The sequence below is a fragment of the Canis aureus genome, chromosome 35, assembly GCF_053574225.1.
Source record: "Canis aureus isolate CA01 chromosome 35, VMU_Caureus_v.1.0, whole genome shotgun sequence".
Lineage (NCBI taxonomy): Eukaryota > Metazoa > Chordata > Mammalia > Carnivora > Canidae > Canis > Canis aureus.
In genome coordinates, this window is record NC_135645.1 from 13,111,156 (window position 1) to 13,132,105 (window position 20,950).

General features: G+C 39.1%; 1 protein-coding gene, 1 long non-coding RNA gene and 1 pseudogene across 5 annotated transcripts in view; 2 read left to right on the plus strand and 1 right to left on the minus strand.

Moving 5' to 3' along the window:
* The window catches only part of CCDC191 (coiled-coil domain containing 191), an 88,369-nt gene that overhangs the window by 58,541 nt on the left and 8,878 nt on the right, over positions 1-20,950 (plus strand). For all 4 annotated transcript variants that reach the window (XM_077884105.1, XM_077884106.1, XM_077884107.1 and 1 more), the window contains 3 exons: positions 13,036-13,179; positions 16,928-17,080; positions 17,843-17,988. In XM_077884105.1, coding sequence (XP_077740231.1) covers positions 13,036-13,179; positions 16,928-17,080; positions 17,843-17,988 — 443 coding nt within the window. The remainder of the gene's footprint in view (positions 1-13,035; positions 13,180-16,927; positions 17,081-17,842; positions 17,989-20,950) is intronic.
* On the plus strand, positions 707-10,340 carry LOC144305335 (uncharacterized). The gene is made up of 3 exons (XR_013372378.1): positions 707-1,011; positions 6,141-6,231; positions 10,210-10,340. It is a non-coding gene; the product is annotated as an uncharacterized LOC144305335 (long non-coding RNA).
* LOC144305334 (tubulin-specific chaperone A pseudogene) lies at positions 9,028-9,583 on the minus strand (annotated as a pseudogene).

Consider the following 20,950-nt stretch of genomic DNA (forward strand, 5'->3'; position numbering starts at 1 on the left):
ATTTCTGTTACCATGTTTTTGATTTTGTAGCGTTTTTCATTTGACTCTTTATTATAGTTTCCATATCTCTGTTAAAATTACATATCTGATCTTGAATAATAACTACCTTACCTATTAGAGCCTTGAATATTATTATAAGTTATTTAAAAATTAAAATTCCCTCTCTAGTAGTCACAACATCTCTGTCATATAGGAGTCTAGTTCTAAAGATTTATTTTTTTAAACTGGGTTTATTGCTTGTCTTTGGTATGCCTTTGTTGTTGCAATTTGTTGAAAGCCAGGCTTATTTTGCAGGGCAATAGAAACTGAGATAAATAGGCCTTTGGTGTGGAGATTTGTGTTAATGTAGCCAGGAGTTCTGGTACATTTGAAGTTTGTGGTTGCCATGGTTCCCATTGTTGAGGTTTGCTGTTGCTGTGAGCACCATAGACTTCAATTTACACTAGCAACTTTGTTTTGTCTCTCTTTTTTTTTTTTTTTTTTTGGCTTCAGGTCTTCCCTTTGTGCTGTTCCCCAGAGATTATCCATCTCTTGCAGGTCCCTCAGGTGTACCCCACTGTTATTACTGGAGGTTTGTTAGCATGCTGGTGGGGTATAGATGAGGAAAAGCATTTTATAACATTCTGATTAAGTCTGAGTCTTTGGAGTACACAGTATTGGGCAGTCAGAAGAATTTCTCCTACTCTTCTGTCTTCTTTTAGTATCTACTGGCTCAGTCTGTAACCTTAAAGCCCTTCCCTCTGTGAGGTTCCCTCTCCACTTAGATGAGATGGGGGGCTAGTCTGGGTAACCCTTACCCCTAGCGGCAGTAGGATTCCACTAGTGCCCTCAGGTGGGGCCACTTGCAGATGAAGGCTTTTGTTTCTCAAGGGAGAATGGTCTAGGCAGATTTTACAGTGGTGGTTGTTCCTTTCCACCAGCCAGAACCATGGTAGGAACTTTATCTGGATTCTCTCTGATAGTCTCTGTGAGAGCCTAGTTGAGTTCCTAGAGCAAAAGCCTGCAAAAAAGGTAGGAACGTCCCTATGACTATGACCCCCCATTTGTCCCTCTCCCTCTGACCCTCCCCCTGCTTCTGCTCTCTCTCTCTCTCTCAAATAAAATTTTAAAGTGTCAGTGTTATCAGTGCTCTGAAAGTGAATGAAATCAACTTGGGAGATTGGGTAGAAAATATGAGGGTTTAAAACCAGTCCTCAAGTATATGAATAATTACTCAGGATGAGAGCTAATGAGGTAGAAAGAGAACCAGAAGAAACTTTTGTTGAAAATCTGAGGAAAAAAGTATTTGTGGAAGAGGCTGCTGATGGTTAACTAGACTAAATGCTGCTGAGTTCAGTTTAAAGGAGGACAGACATGAGTCTCTGATTTGGCAAGTTGGAGATCATTCATGACTTGTACAAGAATGTTTTCAGTGGAGTGCTGGTAAGGAGGTTCTATTCCAGTGAGTTGAGGAGAAAATAGAAAAGGAAATAGATACTGTGAGTATAATAGGGATCACATGGATCAAAAAAGATTCTTTTATAGTTAGTGATTGTTTTTTCTGGCTTATTTTGTTTTTTAAAGATGGAAGATACCAGCACATATTTGCATATTGATGGGAATGATCCAGTAGTGAGGGAGGAATTCATGATACCTGGAGCAAAGGGTATAAATTACAGGAGTATATAAATAGGAATATGTTCCAGAGCACAATGAAAGGGTGGACAGAAGGCAGAAAGTTTCTTAATTCTTGCTGTAATACTTGGTCTTTCAAAGTTGTAGTGGTGGAGATCTATATACGTGCACCTATACACATTCAGATTAATCTTATTTCTTGCATATCATTTGTTGAATAATTTAAATCCATAGTCCGCTTTTTTTATCCCTTTTTAGCCTGAGTGAACTATACTCTATAAAACCCTAGCAACATAGAGCCCCCAGTATAAGGGCCATCTCAAAGCAGACACCATCATTTCATGTAATCCTCTATTTTATGCACAAGGAAATGAAAATGTAATATTAATGAAATAAAGTGAACTCTTGAGGAATCCTTATCAAGAGATAGAATATATACTTAAAATGCTATATAATATAAAATTTTGGCTCAAGCAGATCTCTATTAAATGTTTTTCTATTTTTTTCCATGGAAAAGTTGACTTAAATAGGCTGTTTTTCCCCACTGCATCGGAAAATGGATTTCCTTTGGAGCCTACAGCCATTGAGGTGTAATTCTAGGAAAAGAATTACACTGTAATTTAGATGTGCATGCGAACAGGGTTGGAGAGCCTGAGGGTTTCTTCAAAGGCTTACTGTCTGTGTTAGATTCCTGTCTATAAGTCACAACTGCTACAGGGACATTTTCAATGGACATGAAAATGACTACTTTCTGTACCTCCCCATAATCCTGAGTTGGTCCTTGTTACTCATGAGAAAATCTTGTACATTTTTATTTCTGGCCATCCAGTTCAACATCTCAGGTGTCTGGAATAAGGATTATAAAGATTAATTTGGGGTTAGTGTGGACATTTCATCTTGAGGAATTTGTACTGAAACAGGTTGTTTGGATTGTCAGATTAGGGCAATTCTCCCTTCCATATTAGAAATATCCCATTGTGCTCTCATTTTTTTTTTTTCTTGCAGAAGACTTAGCAATTAATAGCTTGTCAGAATCAGCCAATTCACCGCACTTTTCCTGAAGTGAAATTGTGTGTATGTGGGGGGGGGGGGGGATGTTATATGTGTTTTATATTTATACGACATAGATGACTTCTATTGTGAAGACAGTCTAAAGTCTTTGCTTTTGCTCTTGTGACTTTCCTAAGGGGTATCACTTGCTACCACTCACCATTTTTTAGTTTTTCTCTACTTGTATTATGGCCTATTTTTATTTAAAAGAAATCATGAGGGGATCCCTGGGTGGCACAGCGGTTTAGCGCCTGCCTTTGGCCCAGGGCGCGATCCTGGAGACCCGGGATCAAATCCCACGTCGGGCTCCTGGTGCATGGGGCCTGCTTCTCCCTCTGCATGTGTCTCTGCCTCTCTCTCTCTCTCTGTGTGACTATCATGAATAAATAAATTAAATAAATCTTTAAAAAAAAAAAAAAAAAGAAATCATGATAGCTTTACAGTAAACCATTAAGCTTCTGTCATCTTTCTCAGTCAGCCCCTCAAGGGGTGCAGCTCTTCTTTGAGGAGGGAGGGCTGCCTAATGATCATCAAATACTTTTAGCTTTTTTCTGGACTTATTTGTTCATCACTTTAAAAAAGCCCAGGGTAACAATATTCTAGGCTTTTATTTTTTATTTATTTTTAAAAAGATTTTATTTATTTATTCATTTATGAGACACAGAGACAGAGACAGGCAGAGGGAGAAGCAGGCTCCATGCAGGGAGCCTGATGTGGGACTCCATCCCTGGTCTCCAGGGTCACGCCGGGAGCTGAAAGCAGATGCTCAGCCACTGAGCCACCCCAGCATCCCTTATTCTAGGCTTTTAATGAAGTATGGAGAAACTTTAAATTTAAATAGGGTTCTTTACATAAAATTCTCTACCCTATAATCTAAATGAAGGGACTGTCTTGCTAGGTTTCCCATAATAATGAGGTGAGAAATACTGATTACTCTCCTAACTAGATACTTTATAGTAACTTAGGTATAAATCATCTGTGAACAACACTGAATCTGAGAATATGTACAGCACTCACTCTTGTACCCATGACCCCCTTTGCCTCACCAGCTTGGCTGAATTGTTTCTTTAATGCTCCAGAGTAGTGTTCCAGTGATTAGCCTACTGTTTAGTGGTTATATGTTCAAATTGAGTTAATTAGCTATTTGTTGAAATGAAATTCATTAGTGTTTTGATCATGGCATTTATACTTATTTTTTCAGTTTTGCTGAGGTATAATTTGCAAAATTGTAAGGTACCGAAAAATACACCAGGATGATTTGATATCCTTATGCATTATAAAAGGATTCCCACCATTGAATTAACACATCTGTCACCTCACATATTTACCTTTTGTGTGTACATTTAGATTCTCTCTTAGTGGGGCACTTGGGTGGTTCAGTCAGTTTAAGGGTCTGCCTTTGGCTTAAGTCCTGATCCCAGAGTCCTAGGACTCAGTCGGGACACTGCTTCTCCCTCTCCCTCTGCTCCTCTCCTCTTTCTCTTGCTCATTCTCCATCTTTTTTAAAAAATCTGAAGAAAGAAAAACGTTCTCTCCGTGAAATGTTTTAAAGATTTTTTTATTTATATAAGAGAGAGCACAGTGAGAGGGCAGGGAGAAGCAGGTTCCCCACTGAGCAGGGAGCCCGATGCAGGGCTCGATCCCAGGCTCATGAGCTCAGCCGACAATAGCTACTTAACTGACTGAGCCACCCAGGCACCCCAGTAAATTTCAGTTATACAGTATAGTATTAACAATTACAGTCACCGTATTATGCATTAGGTCCTCATGCTACCTTTATCTTACAACTAAAAGTTTGTACCCTTTCTCTGGGATCTCCCTTTCTCCCATTTACCCCTCAAGTATTTGCAACCACATTCTACTCGCTGTTTCTAAGAGTTCAACTTTTTTTTTTTTTTTTTTAAATAAAGATTACACAGATAAGTGACACCACCTAGTATTTGTTTTTCTCTGTCTGGCTTATTTTACTTGGCCTATAAATGGGCATAATGTCCTCAGGGTTCATCTGTGTTGTGAAAAATGGCCGGGTTTCCTTCTTTATTTAAGGCTGAATAATCTTCCACTGTATGTATATACAATATTTTAAAAATTCATTTATCCATTGATGAAACTAAAGTTGTTTCCATATCTTGGCTATTGTGAATAATGTTGCAATAAACATGGGGGTACAGATATCTCTTTCAGATAGTGATTTTGTTTTCTATGCATATATACTTAGAACTGGGATTTTGGGGAATGCCTGTGTGGCTCAGTGGTTAAGGGTCTGCCTTCAGCTCAGGGTATGGTCCTGGGGTCCGGGGACTGAGTCCCACATCAGGCCCCCTGTGAAGAGCCTCCTTCTCCCTCTGCCTATGTCTCTGCCTCTCTTGGTGTCTCTCATGAATAAATAAAATCCTAAAAAACAAAAACAAACTGGGATTGTTGGATAATTTGGTAGTTCCATTTTTAATTTCTTGAGGCACCTGCCAACTTTTTTCCATAGGGGTTGCTCCAGTTTACATTCCTAACAGCAGTGCACAATTGTTCCCTTTTCTCCACATCCTTGCCAGCATTTATTTCTTGTCTTTTTGATAATAGCCATTCCAGTAGTTGTGAGGTGATTGATAGATACCTCATTGTGGTTTTGATTTGCATTTCCCTGGTGACTAGTGATATTGAGTACCTTTTCATGTACCTGTTGACCATCTGTATGTCTTCTTTGGAAAAATGTCTATTCAGGTTCTTTATCCATTTTTTAAATGGGCTATTTGGAGTTTTTTGCTATTGAGCTATATGGGTTCCTTGTATATTTTAAGTATTAACCCTTTATTAGATATGTGGTTTGCAAATATTTTCTGTTCCACAGATTACCTTTTCTTTTTTTTTAATTTTTTTTAAAATTTATTTATGATAGTCACAGAGAAAGTTTCAGGTCTTACGTTCAAGTCTTTAATACATTTTTAGTTGATTTTTATGGATGGTATATAGTAAAGGTCCGGTTTTATTGTTTTGCATGAGGCGATCCAGTTTTCCCAGGACCATTTATTGAAGAGACTAACTTCCCCCATTTGTATATTCTTGGCAGCTCTGTTGAAAATTAATTGACCATATATGCATGGGTTTATTTCTGTGCTCTCTATCCTATTCCACTGATCTATGTGTCTTTTTTTTTTTTTTTTTTTAAATGCCAATACCGTAGTGTTTTAATCACTATAGCTTTGTGGTATAGTTTGAAATCAAGAAATATGATGCCTCCAACTTTGTTCTTTCTCAAGACTGCTTTGGCTATTCAGGACTTTTCATGGTCCCATACAGATTTTAGGATTGCTTTTTTTTTTTTTTTTTTTTTTTTTCTGTGAAAAATGCCACTGGAATTTTGATAGGGATTGCAATGAATCTGTAAATTGCTTTGGCTGGTATGGACATTTTAACAATATTCATTCTTCCAATCCATGAGCACGGTGTATCCTTCCAATTATTTGTTGTTCTGTGAAAAGATTCAGAACAGCCATGTTTTGGTTCCAAAAAGGAAAGAAAACTTCGTTATTATAGAAACAGAAGAGGAAAGCGAGCTACACATAGATAAAGGTAATAGTAGGCAATAAATGAGAATAAGGCAAAGTTACATCAAATTGGGTACTTACAACATCCAACCTCATTAGCTGGGGAAGCCCAGTGGAAATAGACGGGATAGAGTCCTGATTGAGAGGTCTGGGTGGACAGTCCTCCCCTCAGGTGAGACTTCCAACTGACTATCCCCATCTTTATAGGGGAAATAACAGGGTTTGAAGTTAAATATTTGTTTGCCTGCATGCAGTTTGGAATGAGCTGCATCTCTATGTTATCATATTTTTATATTTTCAAGGAGCCTGGGCTATGTGTGTTTGCCATCCAGGAATGGCCCTGGATTTCATTCCGGGGCTCCAGCCCAGTCTGGAGCAGGAGGGGAGAGTGAGACAAGATTTATAAATCTTGGTGTCCAGAACAGAAGGGCCAGTTCTGACCTGGAGGCCAGATAATCTATTTCAACAACCAGGCTCCCAAGGTTATTCACACAGCACAAGTCTCACAAACAGCATTCCTCAGCCTGCCTACATATGTGCAGGTCCATGTGGCTGGTTATGCAGGACAAATCAGAAACATCCATCCATATAGAACATTTGTGTCTTCTTCAAGTTTCTTTCACCAATATTTTATAGTTTCCGGTGTACAGATATTTTACTTCCTTGATTACATTTACTCCTAAGTAGTTTTTACTTGTTAATGCTATTGTAAATGGGATTCTTTTCTTAATTTCTCTTTCCAGTAACTATTATTTATAGCCATGCAACTGATTTTTGTATATTGATTTTGTATCCTGCAATTTTACTAAATTTGTTTATTCTGACAGTTTCTGGTGGAGTCTTTAAGGTTTTCAATATATAATATCATGTCATCTGAAGAGAGACCATTTTATTTCTTCTAATTTGGATGTCTTTATTTTTCTTGCCTAATTGCTCTGACTAGCACTTCCAACACTATTTTGAATGAAATTGGTGACAGTCGGCATCCTTCTCTTGTTCATAATATTAGAGGAAAATCTTTTTTCAGTGTTGGGTATGACGTTAGCTGTGAACTTCTCAAGTTTTGGTCTTTTTTATATTTAGATACATTCCTTCTCTACCCGATTTCTGGAGAGGTTTTATTATGAAAAGATGTTGAATTGTGTCAGATACTTTTTCTGCACCTTGCAATAAATCCCACTTGATCATAGGTATAATCCTTTTAATGTACTGTTTAATTTGATTTGCTGATATTTTGTTGAGATTTTTTTGCATTTATATTCATCAGGGATACTGGCCTGTAATTTTCTTGTGTCCTAGACTGGCGTTGGCATCAGATTAATACTGACTTTTAAAATGATTTAGGAAGTATTCCCCTCTTTTACATTTTTTTCTGAAGAGTTTAAGAGGATTAATATTAATTCTTGAAATGTTTGGTAGAATTTACCAGTGAAGCCATCTGGTCTTGGACTTTTCTTTGTTGGAAGGATTTTGATTATTTATCCAGTCTCTTTACTGGTAATCAGTCTGTTCAGATTTTCTAATTCTTCATGATTCAGTCTTAGTAAAAGCTGTATGTTTTTAGGAATTTATCAATTTGTAGATTATGTAAGTTTTGGCATATAATTGTTCATAGTAGTTTGTTGTTATCCTTACTATTTCTGTGTTATCTCTTTCATTTCTGATTTTATTTAAATCTCTCTTTTTTTCTTGCTCCAGCCGCAAGTTTTTCTATTTTGTTTATCTTTTCAAAAAACCAGCTCATAGTTTCTTTGATCTTTTCTATTGTCTTTCTAGTCTCTTATTTCATTTATTTCTGTACTAATCTTTATTTCATTCCTCTGCTAACTTTGGACATAGTTATTTCTTTTTTTCTAGTTCCTTGAGATGTATGGTTGGGTTGTTTATTTGAGATCTTTTATTGTTTCTAATGTAATTGTTTACTGCTATAAACTTTCCTCTTAAAACTGATTTTGAGGCATCTCATAACTTTTGGTATATTTTGTTTCCATTTTCTTTTGCCTGGAGATGTTTTCTGATTTCCCTTTTAATTTTTTCTTTGACTCATTTGTTCTTTGTAAGCATGTTGTTAATCTCTACATATTTGTGCATTTTCCAGTTTTCCTCTTGTAATTGATTTTTTAAAAATTTTATTTATTCATGAGAGACCCAGAGAGAGAGGCAGAGACATAGGCAGAGGGAGAAGCAGGCTCCACACAAGGAGCCCGATGCAGGAATCTGGGATCAGGACCTGAGCCAAAGGCAGATGCTAAACCAGTGAGCCACCCAGTAGTTGATTTTTAATTTTGTAGCATCATGGTTGGAAAAGATGCTTGATACCAGTTTTTTTCAATTTATTAAGATTTGTTTTGTGGCATATAACATATGATCTATCCTGGAGAATGTTCCATGTGCACTTGAGAAAAATGTGTATTCTGCTGTTGTTGAATAAAATGTTCTGTGTATGTCTGTTGGGTCCATCTGGTCTAACATATAATTTAAGTCCAATGTTTCCATAGTGATTTTTCTGTCAGGGTGATCTATCCATTGTTTAAAGTGAGCTATTTAGGTTGCCTACTATTACTGTATCGCTGTCTATATCTCCCTTCAGAATGTTAGTATTTGTTTTATGTATTTAGGTGATTCAAAATTGGGTGAGTGACTTTTTTTTATTAGATGGACTAATTTGTTTGATCCATGAAATTAGGCAAAGAAAAATATATGCAGCTGAGTAAAAGAAGCACATTCTCATACTACTTGAACATATAGCAGCGGTCAAAAATAATGAATTATGGAATGGATCCCAAGATTTAATGTAAAAAAACACCCTGTACAGAAAACTTTAGGCTTCTAACTTCACTAAATCCAGTACTAAACATGTTTCCTTATATTCGTCAGCTTCTTGCAAGTCTTTTTTCACTCTTTACTAACTGCAGAAAATCAGTATATGCAGCTTCCAACCTGTGCTGGCAATCTAGAATGATCCACGACTCTTGTAAGATCTCTACCTGCTTTTTAATTGGATAATTTTCACAATCTTTAGCTTTCTTCTTCTTTTTAATCTTTTCTCTTGTTGTTTTGTTTCTTTTTTCATACATCATTTTTTCTTTGACCAATCCGGTCACCATGCCAGTTTTGATCTTGACCTGCCTCATTTGAGGATTGACCATGATCCATTGAGCATCACAGGAAGGAGGGGTAGAGAGCCAAGGGAACTGTGGAGGAAGATAGTTGCATAAATACTTACAGTTCTTATATTATCTTGATGAATTGACTCTTTTTCTCTTGTTACAGTTTTTGGCTTAATGTCTATTTTGTCTAATTTAAGTCTAGCTACTCCTACTGTCTTTTGGCTTTCATGTGCATGGAATATCTTTTTTGCATCACTTCACTTTTAGTCTCTGTGTGTCCTTAAAGTTGAAATGAGCTGTTCATAGGCAGCAGGTTGGGTCCTGGTTTTTTTCATCCATTCACCACTGTATGGTTTTTTTATTGGAGAATTTAGTGTGTGTACATTTAAAATAATTGATAGGCATGGACTTACTATCACCACTTTAACTGTTTTCTGTTTTGTAGTTCCTTTGTTCCTTTCTTTCTCTCTTACTTTCTTCCTTTGTGATTTAATGATTCTCTGTAGTGTTACGCTTTGATTCCTTTTTCTTTATCCTTTTTTATTTATTATAGGTTTATGTTTTGTGGTTATCCTGAGGCTTACATAAGACACCCTGTAGTTTTAACAGTCTGTTTTCAGTTGATAACTTCATTTTTTTTTTTTTAAGATTTTATTTATTTATACATGAGAGACACAGAGAAAGGCAGAGACCTAGAGGGAGAAGCAGACTCCATGCAGGGAACCCGATGTGGGACTCCAAGATCATGCCCTGAGCCAAAGAGAGATGCTCAACTGCTGAGCCACCCAGGCATCCCTAAGCTGATAACTTCAAAGTATACAAAACCTCTACATTTTTATTCTCCTGCTCCCACAGTTTGTGTTTGATGTCACAATTTATAAATTTTTTTTAAGATTTATTTATTTTAGAGAGCAAGAGCATGAGCAGGAGGGGCAAAAGGGGAGAGAGAGAGAAAGAGAATCTGAAGCGGACTTCATGCTGAGTGAGGAGCTCGACATGAGGCTCAGTCTCACAACTCTGAGATCACCATGTGAGTCAAAACCAAGAGTCTGACTACAGCACCCAGGTGCTCCACAATTTGCATCTTTTATAGTGTGTATCCATTAACAAGTTATTTTTATAGTTATTATTTTTAAGATTTTTATTTATTCATGAGAGACACAGAGAGAGAGAGAGGCAGAGACACAGGCAGAGGGAGAAGCAGGCTCCATGCAGGGAGCCCAATGTGGGACTTGATTCCGGGTCTCCAGAATCAGGCCCTGGGCTGAAGGCAGTGCTAAACTGCTGAGCCACCCGGGCTGCCCTATAGTTATTTTTAATATTTTTGTCTTTCAACCTTTACACTTGAGTTATAAGAGATTCACCTACCACCATTACCATATTAGAGTATTTTGATTAAACTATTTATATAAACACTTTTACCAGTGAATTTTATAGTTTCATATGTTTTCATGTTATTAATGTCCTTCACTTCAACTTGAAGTCTTTTTTAAAAAAAGATTTATTTTAGAGAGGAAAAAGTGTGCACAAGTTGGGAGAGGGGCAGAGAGAAAGAAAGAGAGCTCCTTGATGAACAAGGAGCCTGACTCAGGGCTTGATCTTAGGACTCTGAGATCATGACCTGAGCCAAACCAAGAGTCGAACAATTAACAGACTGAACCACCCACATGCCCTTTGAATTAGTCCTTTTCAGTGTTAAGTATGATATAAGGCTGGTCTAATAGTAATGAATTCATTTAGCTTTGGTTTGTCTGGAAAATTCTTTTATCTCTTCTTCAATTCTGAAGGACATCTTTGCTGGGTATTCTTGTATAGCAGGTTTTTTTTCTCCTAGCACTTTGAATATATCATCTCACTCCATCTGGCCTGCAAGGTTTCTGCTGAAAAACTTGATCGTCTTATGAGAGTGCCCTTATATGTAACAAGTTGCTTTTTTCTTGCTGCTTTTATGATTCTCTCTTTGTCTTTCATGTTTGACAATTTATAATGTGTCTTAGCGTGTGGCTCTTTAGATTCATTTTGTTTGGTATTCTTTGGGCTTCTTGGATATGGATGTCTATTTCGTTCCCCAGGAAAGGGAAGTTTTCAGCCAGTATTTCTTCTAATAAGCTTTTTGCCCCTTTCTCTCTTCTATGCATATATTTGTACCCTTGATGGTGTCGCATCACCCCTTAGGCTATGTTCATTCTTTTTTCTTTTTCCTCTGATTGGATGAATTCTCTGCACTGTCTTTAAGTTGACTGGTCCTTTCTTCTGCTGATATATTTGGCTGTTGAACCCCTTTATTGAACTTTTTGATTCAGTTACTGTAATCATCAGCTGATTTATGTTTGTTTGTTTTTTAATATTTTGTATCTCTTTGATGAAATTCTTCATTCATGCATTGCTCTCCTGACCTCAGTGAGAATCTTTATGATCACTGTTTCTGAACTGTCTACTGGGTAAGTCACTTATTTCATTAAGATTGGTTTCTGGAGATTCATCTTGTTTGTTTGCTTGGAAGACAGTCCCCTGTTTCTTTATTTTTCTTGGCTTCCCTGTTGGTTTCTGCACCCTAGATAAAGCAGCCACTCCTAGTCTTGACATAGTGGTCTCATGTGGGAGATAGACCTTGTAGTCAGCCTTGCTCAGGCTCTTGGTTGTCTCTCAAACTTTTGTGATCATCCAATCTGCTGTCCTTGTTCTTGACTCCTGGTAGTTGAGCATGTACCAACACCTGTCACTGTCCAAATGGGAGAGTCTCAGTCAGCACCTAGATGTAAGCTGATTAAAAACTGTACCCTCAGGCAGCAGCTGGGAATGTAGGTAACTAAGCCCCTTCCAGAGAGAAACTGTGAGATGTGTTTGTCTGCTCCCTCTGCACTGAGCCCTGGTAGATAGCCACAAGGGGAGAGGGGTACTCCTACACCCCTATAGGACTTGTGAATATAAGCTGCACTGGCTTTCAGAGTCAGGCAAACCAGGATCCCATCCCTCAGTGGTAATCACAAATGTGGGTAATGGACTGTGTCCTTGCTCCTTCCAGAGAGATGCTGGTGGTCTGGTTTTATTGTTAGACTGGCTAGAGGGAGAAGGCAGAGGAAGGGTCTATCAGGCACTTCCCTTTGGGGAGGACCACAGCCAGTCCCTAAACGTGTGCTTAGTTAGAAGCTAATAGGCATTAGTTTATTAAGGTATAAGTCAAACCCCTTTCAGAGAGACTGGGAGTGGGGCTAATTTGCCTGTTCCCTCAGGGCTAAGCCTTAGGGCAATAACCATAAGAAGTGTTCACACATCCTTGAAGAACCATTTCTCTGTTTCCTATAGTTTTATGATCTTATGGACACAAGCCTCAGTGGCTTTCAGAGCCAGTCATTTTAGGGGCCCATCCTTTGGGTGGTGGTTTTGAAAGTTGAGGTGCTAGATGTGCAGTCCAAATCCTTCATTCCTCAGAGAGAAGCTCTGAGTTGGGAGTTCCCTCCCTGTTGTGTGGTGCAGTGCCAGGGATTGGGTTTATGTCAAGAGTGTGTTGCAGCCTTTCCTACCCACTTTGATATGGGTATTTTCTCCTTCACTTGATAGGGAAGAGTCACTCAGGTCATTTCTAAATTTCTTTCAGAGCGAAATGCTTCATTTGTAGCTATACATTTGAGTGGATCTAAGGGAGGAGGGAAGTTGAGGACCTCCTGGGTCACCATCTTGGTCCCTCCTCAGCAGTTTTACTTTTTAATTTTTCCCAGAAAGAACTTGAGAAGCAGAAGAGAATTAAGAGGAACCAGCAGCTGGAAGCAGTAGCCAGAGAACATTATGAAAGAGTGTTGCTAAGAAAAAAAGGCCTGGAGCCTTGGAAGAGATTGAGAACGCAAAGCAAGCAAAACATCCAGGTATAGTGTGACACACTTCCTTCCAAGATTACAAAATGGACTTTTCAAATGGAATAAAACACCCAATTAGGATTTGAGGGTGGTTTGGCGATTTAAAAGCCAAAAAGTAAAAACTAATTGAGTGTATGTATTTTTTTGTTTTGGATAAGAGTTCCGATTTGGTCTTCAAACATGGAGAAAGATTTCTGTAACTGGATAGGTTGGAAACAGTACGAGTAGATTTTCTATTAAAGACTTTCAAAGTAATATGAATACAGGCCTTTCTCAATTTTAGCCATGTTTCTCATAAAGAAGAAATAATTGCCATAAAGTATTAGGTTTCTGTTTCAATAAAGCTACATAACAAACAGCCCTCAAAAATCAGTGGCTTACAATTTAGGCATTTATTTCTTACATGTCTGTGGGCCAGCTATGGATTACATTCAGGTCTCTCTCCGCAGCCTCTTTCTGCCTTCAGTGGAAATTCAGGCCATGCTTTTCACCTGGCAGATGTCTAAGTGCAATAACTAAACCCAATGACATAAACCCATACAATACCTCTGCTCATATCATGTCCACCGACATCTCATTAGCCAAAGCAAATCATAGAGCCAGATTTAAGGTCATTAGGGGAGAAAAAAATTTCATCTACTTTATTGAGAGGTATTGTGAAATCATATACAAAGAGTAAGGATATATAATCCTATTATAGGGACCAATAACCTATTCTGCTACAGAGATATATAAAATTAAATAACATTAAACTTCAAATTTACCCAGTGTATAGGGCAAGGCATTCTAAACTAAATGATCAGAAGCTCAAAATAGGTGAAGTGTTATTTTAAGAGTTCTGCTTAAAAATAAGTACAATAATCTAATCTAGTTATGACCACTCTTCCGTATTTGGCCCAGTTAATACAGAAAAGTAAAACTAGCATTTTGGGTTATGAAAACCAAATATCATAAGTGTCCCACTAAATTGAGTAATGCTGCAGGTTATGCCTCTGTGAACCTGACTTAGGCTGCATTTTTTTTCCCCTCCCTACTTCATCTATTCATTCTTCATTCTCTGTGTTCTCTTCCTGTTTCTTACATTTTCTTTTCACCTTCCCAAGTACCCTTCTCACTGTTTTTTCCTCTGTCCCTGATTTTTTGTCCTCAGCATCCTTACTATTGTTTCCAGTATTATTGAGTATTCCAAACCAGCTGAGGAAGCCCATTTGTGGTGATCAGGCCTGAGGGCAAGAGGATCCATCTGTGCCCCCAAGCCATTGCCATTTTGCTTTGGCTTTTTCCCAAGTAATGAGATGGGAGGGCTGACTCTGTCTTCTGAGTGAATGAATCTGGAAATGAAATTTGACATTTGAATTGAAATTTTCTTCTTATAGTACACTACTACAAAGATTGTTTGCTATCCAACTTGAATGCTTCTAGTTTTATCTGACTTTTGTATATTTGGGGTGGGGGTTCATTTATTAGTTTACAAAAGAAAAGCAGACGGATTGGAAAGATTCATTCTTCTATTCCTATCAGCTCTTCTTTTTTGATCGTAGTTTTTGACTGGATAAAATCAAAAAAGATAGAAAATTCTAAACCAAAGTTGAATCTATGGGGTGAATAAGCAAATTAAAATTGTTTTAATTTATTTATTAGAATATAAAAATAGAAACAGGAGTTTGAGCTCAAAATGACAACTATAGACTTTAAAAGATATAGAAAAACCCAATTAAAATAAAAACAGGAAAACAGATCTGAAACCATTTCCAAACTTCTGTTCATAAAACTTGTTTTCTATTTATCTAGAGAACTTACAAAAATGCACACTCCTAGTTCCACCTCTAGGTATTCTCAGTAGGTATGAGTTGTTAGCTGCTGTGTGTCAGGGAATCTGCATTTTTAAAAAGTAGCCCAGGGGATTCTGAGTGGTCTGAGCGCCACATTTTGGGAATCACCTCTGTAGCTCATAGCAAGTGTATAAGCTTCCTATTGCTATTACAACAAAGTACCACAACCTTGGTGGCTTAAAATAACACAAGTTTATTAACTTAAAATTGGACTTGCTGGAGTAAGGTCAGAGTGTCAGCAACGCATGTTTCCTTCTGGTGGTTCCAGGGTGGTGGTGGTCGGGGGGGGGAATTGGTTTCCTTGCCTTTCTCACCTTCTAGGGGCCATCTGCATGCTAGTGCTCTCAGTTTCCTCCTTGAGTCACTCTGCTCTCTGCTTTCAGGTCACATGTACTGATGCTCACCGTCCCACCTCTCCCTGACAAGAATACTTGTGATTACATTTAGGGCTCTCACATATAATGCAAGATAATCTCTCCATTTTAAGATCCTTCACTTAATCATATTTGCAAAATCCCTTTTATACCACGTAAGGTAACTTATTTACAGGTTCCAGGGATCGGGACGTGGCCATAATAGAATTTTAGAACATTAGCAGTCCTCTCCATCTCCTTCCATTTGTAATAAGGGCACTGAGCCCTAGAGAGGAGAAGTGACTTACTTAAAGTCACATAACACATTGGTTACAGAGCTGAAGTGTGGCCTGCACCTGAGTCTGCCAGGAATGCTGCCCAGCTTGGGCCTGCCCTTGAGCTGTGCAAGAATCAGAGTGTTTATGTAGATGGCAACCACCAGTTGAAAGTTAAAAAATAAAAATAAGTAAAAGGAAAAGTTCTGGAGGACAGTGAAAGGAAGGGGTAGTAGCTTATCTACCATCTGAGTTCGCTTCCAGGAAGGGATAGGAAAAAAGAAAAAAAAGAAAGGTCCAAGTAAACAGTTTCTGCCTTATTTGTAACATTTTTTCAGAAGAGTTAATTAGCATTTTCCCTTAAACTCCTGTGTGCTCTATACTTATTCCAAAAACCATTTTCAGCACTTCCATGAGACCTTCTGGTCATCTTTTTTCTTCCTGGTTCTCTGTTTTCCCAGAGGATGAAGAATGGGGAGCACAGAAGGCTCCCCTTGCCTTTTGGCTCGAGGCTGGGATGAGTCAGGACCGAGACCAGTCTCAAGTACCAAAGGGGCCTCCTGGATGATCATCCTGGCCAATAGATTCACTTGGATCATTCCCATTCACGGTGCTGGGTGGCTAGACAAGGCTTAGAAAATTGTGTCTGGACAGGATTGAGAGAGAAGGGTTCCTGCCTCTTGAAAGAATATAAGTTACCTTTTAAAACTCATAAACTCTGAGTTATGTGTTTATTTTGAATAGATAGAATGATGCTCTCTGAACCTTTTAAGTTGGTAAGACATTAAATTATTCATGTTATTTTCCTATCAAATGGTTTTGTGGTTTATTGATAATGTCTGAAATGCAATGTGGATGACAGCTCATACTATAAAACTGATTGACAATATTGACATTTCCTCAATTAGATATGGTGGTTAAGTACATAATAGAGAGGTTTAGCATGGAGTCCAAGCTCCAGGAGAACAAACTGAGAATGTCGTCAGCTACACAATTCAAAACTTGACGCAAGTGAAATAATGGCTTTGGAGGTTTATTCTATTTTCCTAATAACCAGCCAGTCGCTGTGTTCCTCAGGGAGTCAACGCAGAAAGGCTATGCATGATGTGAATCTAAAACCACCGTAAAATAAGGTCAGGAGTGACAGCTCCTAGGACATAGTCTGAATGTCCCTAAGATTACTCCCATAACTGCCCACATGTCGTCTCTAGCATCATTTGCCAAGGTAATGTGTGTTTCCTTAAATGATTAAACATATAAGGAATAATTGCCTTTTCTCATTTAAAAAATTGTCCAGGTGGCTGAAGAACATCACTCCTTAGCTCTCCAGAGAAAATGCCTGCTTTCCTGGTTCCAGTATAATCAGGAAATCCTGACTAGGAAGACAGCCCGGGCTGATCAATTTTATTGCCAAATACTGCTTAGGAGAGTTATCCGGAGCTGGCTGCAGGTAAGGCCCCAGGGATGGAAGCTTTAAATACATCTCTCTGCTCAATCCTACGTAAGAAAATTAGATGCAATCCAGATGTCTACAACCATTGTTTTCTCAAAAATATAGAATAGTCCATCCAGTTCCTTGCTTCGAAATGAATATGAAAATGTCAAATCAATTCTTAGTATAAAACATTTTTCAGTGTTTCATAAACTGTTTGTAAACTGTAATGTATCATTACATCAGCTTTTGTTTTTATACTCGTTTCTTGTTTCTTGTCCCATAATTGCTCAAGTGATTTTACTAAAAACCTACCCTCTCCATCTTTTAACTGTTTCTATACCTCCGGCTCCATTGTTCTTTGAGTACATGGCACAGGATGTTATCTTGGCTGCCGTGTTCTCTCTCCCTTTCTGTGCCCCCAGTGTCTCTTGTTTTTCTGTTCTGTGTTTGTTGCAGTTATTTCCTTTTCCTTTTTCTTTGCAGTTCTCTTTCATACTGTTTATTTACCCTAAGACTTGGGATCCCTGGGTGGTTCAGCGGTTGAGCATCTGCTTTTGGCTCAGGGCGTGATCCCGGGGTCCTGGGATCGAGTCCCGCTTCGGACTCCCTGCATGGAACCTGCTTCTCCCTCTGCCTGTGTCTCTACCTCTCTCTCTCTCTTTCTCTGTGTCTCATGAATAAACAAAATCTTAAAAAAAAAAAAAAAAAAAAAGATTTATTTGCCCTAAGTCTTTGTGATACCCTCTGTCTCACTTCTGTTCCTGTCCTCTTCCCCAGTATCTGACTCATCTGGAGGAAGAAGCACAAGAACTGTGTGCACATTTTCTTCAGAAGAAGATATTTGGGGCCTGGTTTAATGTGGTCAGGGAGGCCAAGATCGATTCCCAAAGCAAGCACAAGACTGCAGTGGAGCACAGTGACAGGTGAGCCTATCTCTGAGGAAATTGGCTCAGACTTCACAGCTGTTCCAGAGTCTCTTCTCTGGCTGAAAGGCAGAGTGAGAGCTGGGCACTCCCCGATACCAGACAGTGGGGGGAGTCCCAGCTCACCCACTGGCTCTGTGGGTGAAGGCAAGACAGGTGACCCCTAGAACTCCAGGGCCCCCATCTTAAAATGGGGATGAGCAGGATGCCTGCTGCCTTCTCTGCCTCACAGGGGCTGCCCAGACTGTAAAATGGTAAGAAATACATGAAACACACACCTGAGCAAAGTGCATGGTCTACTTTATTAATAGTCGTACAGGTTTATCTTTGAAGTTCAATTGTTTTTAACCTTGTGAAATAGAATACAAATCTAGAAAAGTGCTTAAAGCAGACAGATACAGCTTAATGAGTTACTGTCAAGTGGGAACCGTGTCATCACCACTGAGGTCGAGAAACAGGCTCCTTCTCAGTTACAAGCCCTGCTCTGCCCTCCTAAAGGTCAACTGACCTGAGCCAAAGGCAGACGCTCAACCACTGAGCCACCCAGGCACCCTATCCTGACTTTTACCAGGAGCATGTCCTTGGGTTTCTTTTCACTTTGACGTAAGGATGAAGCCTTCAAGGCTGTAATTTTGTGTTGCCTGGTTTGGAACTGTATAGAAGTGGAATCCTAGTGTATGCCGTATTAATATTTATAATGCAGTGATGTCTTATTTGATCCAGTGTCCTTGGGGAATAAGTTATTCTATATTTGCTTTTTCTTGATTTTTCTAGTTTTAAGTGTTTTGGATAGAAATGTTCTAAATTTGATTACATCCTTCCCTTTGAGAGTAAAGAAATGATCTGGGTTTTGATGATCAGTTGTCATTGCTTATGAGCATGACATGGTGGTGGGCATATGCCTCCAAGCCATGAGGCGGGCATCCTGCTTTGGAGGTGGAGAGTGACCCCCCCCCCCGCCCCCACTACAGCCACAATACTGTTTGCTGCTTTGTTTTCGCTTGGGTGTCTGTGCCTGTGCAAGTGTCCGGTTTTTACGAAAGTGTTCCTACTGTGCTGCCGCTAGGGTGCCCACCACCAGCGAAGCCTGCTCAACCTTGTTTACTTTACAGGTTACTGATACCTGTGGGCTGGGAAAACATAAGCAGCTTGATTCTGATTTGGTCTAAAGTAAAATAAGCAACGAGTTAGGGTACTCAGTGGACTTGCCTTTGAATAAATGCTTCACTTTGAAGGGTGAAGTTTAAGACTCAGAGTCTTTGTGACCCTAGACAAATAACCTTTTGGAGCCTCCCCGTTCCTTTTTTATAAAGTGAGGGTAACGAAAGAACCGATGTCATGGAGTTGTTGAGACTAACCAGGGTAATGTACGTCACTAATGCATGCTTCCCCTGCAGACAGCTATGTTTTATTTCTTGTCGTTGTTCATGTGTTGTTACCAGACATCCTGTTTGTCCACCTTTATTTTCTTTCTATTGTTCAGCTGCCACGTACAGAGATTCACTGGGGCAGCTGCTTGATGTGGCACAGGACAGCTAGAAAGGGGAGGGGGCGGTGTAGATGTTTCCATTTTCAGGTGACGAAGCTGAGGCTATAAGCAGGCCAGTTGCCTGAGATACACAAATAAAAAAGGGTGGGACCTGGGCTTTGAGTCAGGCCTGCTGGCCTCAGCCCATTCTCTTCTTGCTGTAGCCCATCTCTTTTCCCAGTTTCCGAATTTAGTCTCGTTTGTAGATTCTAAGATCCCAGTGGTAAGGTAGTGATCCTATTCAGGGTTTGAAGTTGTGAGATCAGTAGGGGAATCCATGCCTTCAACAAGAAATAAATTCTCAGCCAGTGTCTAGTTGATAAAGCATCGCCGAGACTTCAGGCTTCCCTTTGCTCCATTCTCCGTGGCCAGCCCCACTGGCCTCCTAGTGTTCCTCCTATAAACCTCACGTCTGCTTCAGAGCTTTCCCACAACCTGGATCAGTGCCCCTCCCTGACCGCCCCCATATCCCCGTCTGTCCTTGTCCTGCTCAATTTCCTTCACTGAAGACTCTCTGAAATGATATAATTTATTGTTTACACATTAATCGTCTGTCCCTCCCAACATGGAAGCACTACACCTTGCTCACTACTGGGTTCTCAGGGTGTGACGGTGCCCAGTATAGGTGCACAGTAGATACTTGGTACATAAATAAATGGATGGATTTTCTTAACAGGAGTCACACTATTATTTAGTCACAGGTCTTTTAAAAGGGAACTTTAACATTTAAAAACTGACATTCAAAGTTCTTATTCAGTGTTATATGAATGAAAGCTTATTGTCTAGAAAAGCCGTGGATGAAAAAGAAGGAAGGAGAGACATTTATTAGTGTGAGGCCTCATCTTAGAAATGCAGTAACACTTAGAAAGATGATCCCAATAAGGACATGAGGTATAATCTTACATATTTACATCACTTCTCAATATATTAATTTATAATTACATACAGATTTATAACTTTATAAATCTAGAATTTTATACTTGGCAGGACAAGATGTCAGCCAGACCCAAGTGTCTCATTATCAGGACTTCCTGTGTAGTTCTGCAGTTAGAGCTCAGCTGGATGCTTGTCCAGTTCCTCTCTGATGAACCACTACTTATATTTTTTATACTATAGATACCATTCTATTTATTTTACATATGTGATGGCATTGGATAAATGACATCTCTATGATTAAGCAATTATTATTGTTACCCTCCTTGTTTTATTGTCTTTTAATTCTGGGATAATCAACATACAGTGTTAGTTTCAGGTGTACAATATAGTAATTCAACAATTCTATAAACTACTCAGTGCTTGTAACAGTAAGTGCACTCTTAATCCCCTTCACCCATGGCACCCATCCCCATACTCCTCTCCTGTCGGGCAACCACCAGCAGTTTGCATATTCAAGAGTCTAGGTTTGTTTGTTTTTGGGGGGGGGGGGGGGCGTTG